This window comes from Caenorhabditis briggsae (genome assembly GCF_000004555.2).
Source record: "Caenorhabditis briggsae complete genome, chrIII, whole genome shotgun sequence".
Classification (NCBI taxonomy): Eukaryota; Metazoa; Nematoda; class Chromadorea; order Rhabditida; family Rhabditidae; genus Caenorhabditis; species Caenorhabditis briggsae.
Genome location: NC_013490.2, coordinates 6,409,604 through 6,410,142, shown reverse-complemented (window position 1 = coordinate 6,410,142; position 539 = coordinate 6,409,604). Strand labels below are relative to the sequence as shown.

The window sequence follows — 539 nt, the reverse complement described above, 5'->3', positions numbered from 1 at the left end:
TTTCCACATGGACAGAAGGAGGGGTCGTGACCTAATATTGATTAATTCATAGATTTCTTGCGTAATGTGAATAATAAAAAAGAAATTTTGAAAAGCTTGAGAAAAAAACTGTAATTTGACGTGACCTTTTTAGAAAGAGAAATCAAAAAGTGAGAAGCGGCTTACTTGCGACCGGGCCTTTGCCGGCCCTTCACGGGCATATTTTCTTTCAGAAACAATATTTTAGACCAACTAAATCAGAAATGATAGAACTCTGCGAGTTCTACAAAATGATACTATTTGGACAATTGTGCCTTGTCTATGAACAAAGTTACAGGTCATGTGTCGCGTGGGCCCGGGCCGAGCCTCTGTTTTTTTTTGTCTGTAACTTTTTTCATAGACAAGACACAGTTTTTCAAATAATATCATTTGGTTGCACCTGTAAAGTTCTATCATATCTGATTTAGTTGGTGTGAAATTATTAATTCTAAAAGAAACTATGGCAGATCCCGCGAAGGCCCGGCAAAGGCCCGGTTGCAAGTATGGTTTCAGGGGGGGGG

General features: G+C 39.3%; 1 protein-coding gene across 1 annotated transcript in view; it reads left to right on the top strand.

Moving 5' to 3' along the window:
• Positions 1–521: 521 nt before the first annotated feature.
• The window catches only part of CBG13332, a gene marked incomplete at both ends in the record, with an annotated part of 1,985 nt that continues 1,967 nt past the window's right edge, over positions 522–539 (top strand). The window contains one exon of the mRNA XM_045243889.1: positions 522–539. This exon is cut by the window's right edge and continues 539 nt beyond it. Coding sequence (XP_045095126.1) covers positions 522–539 — 18 coding nt within the window.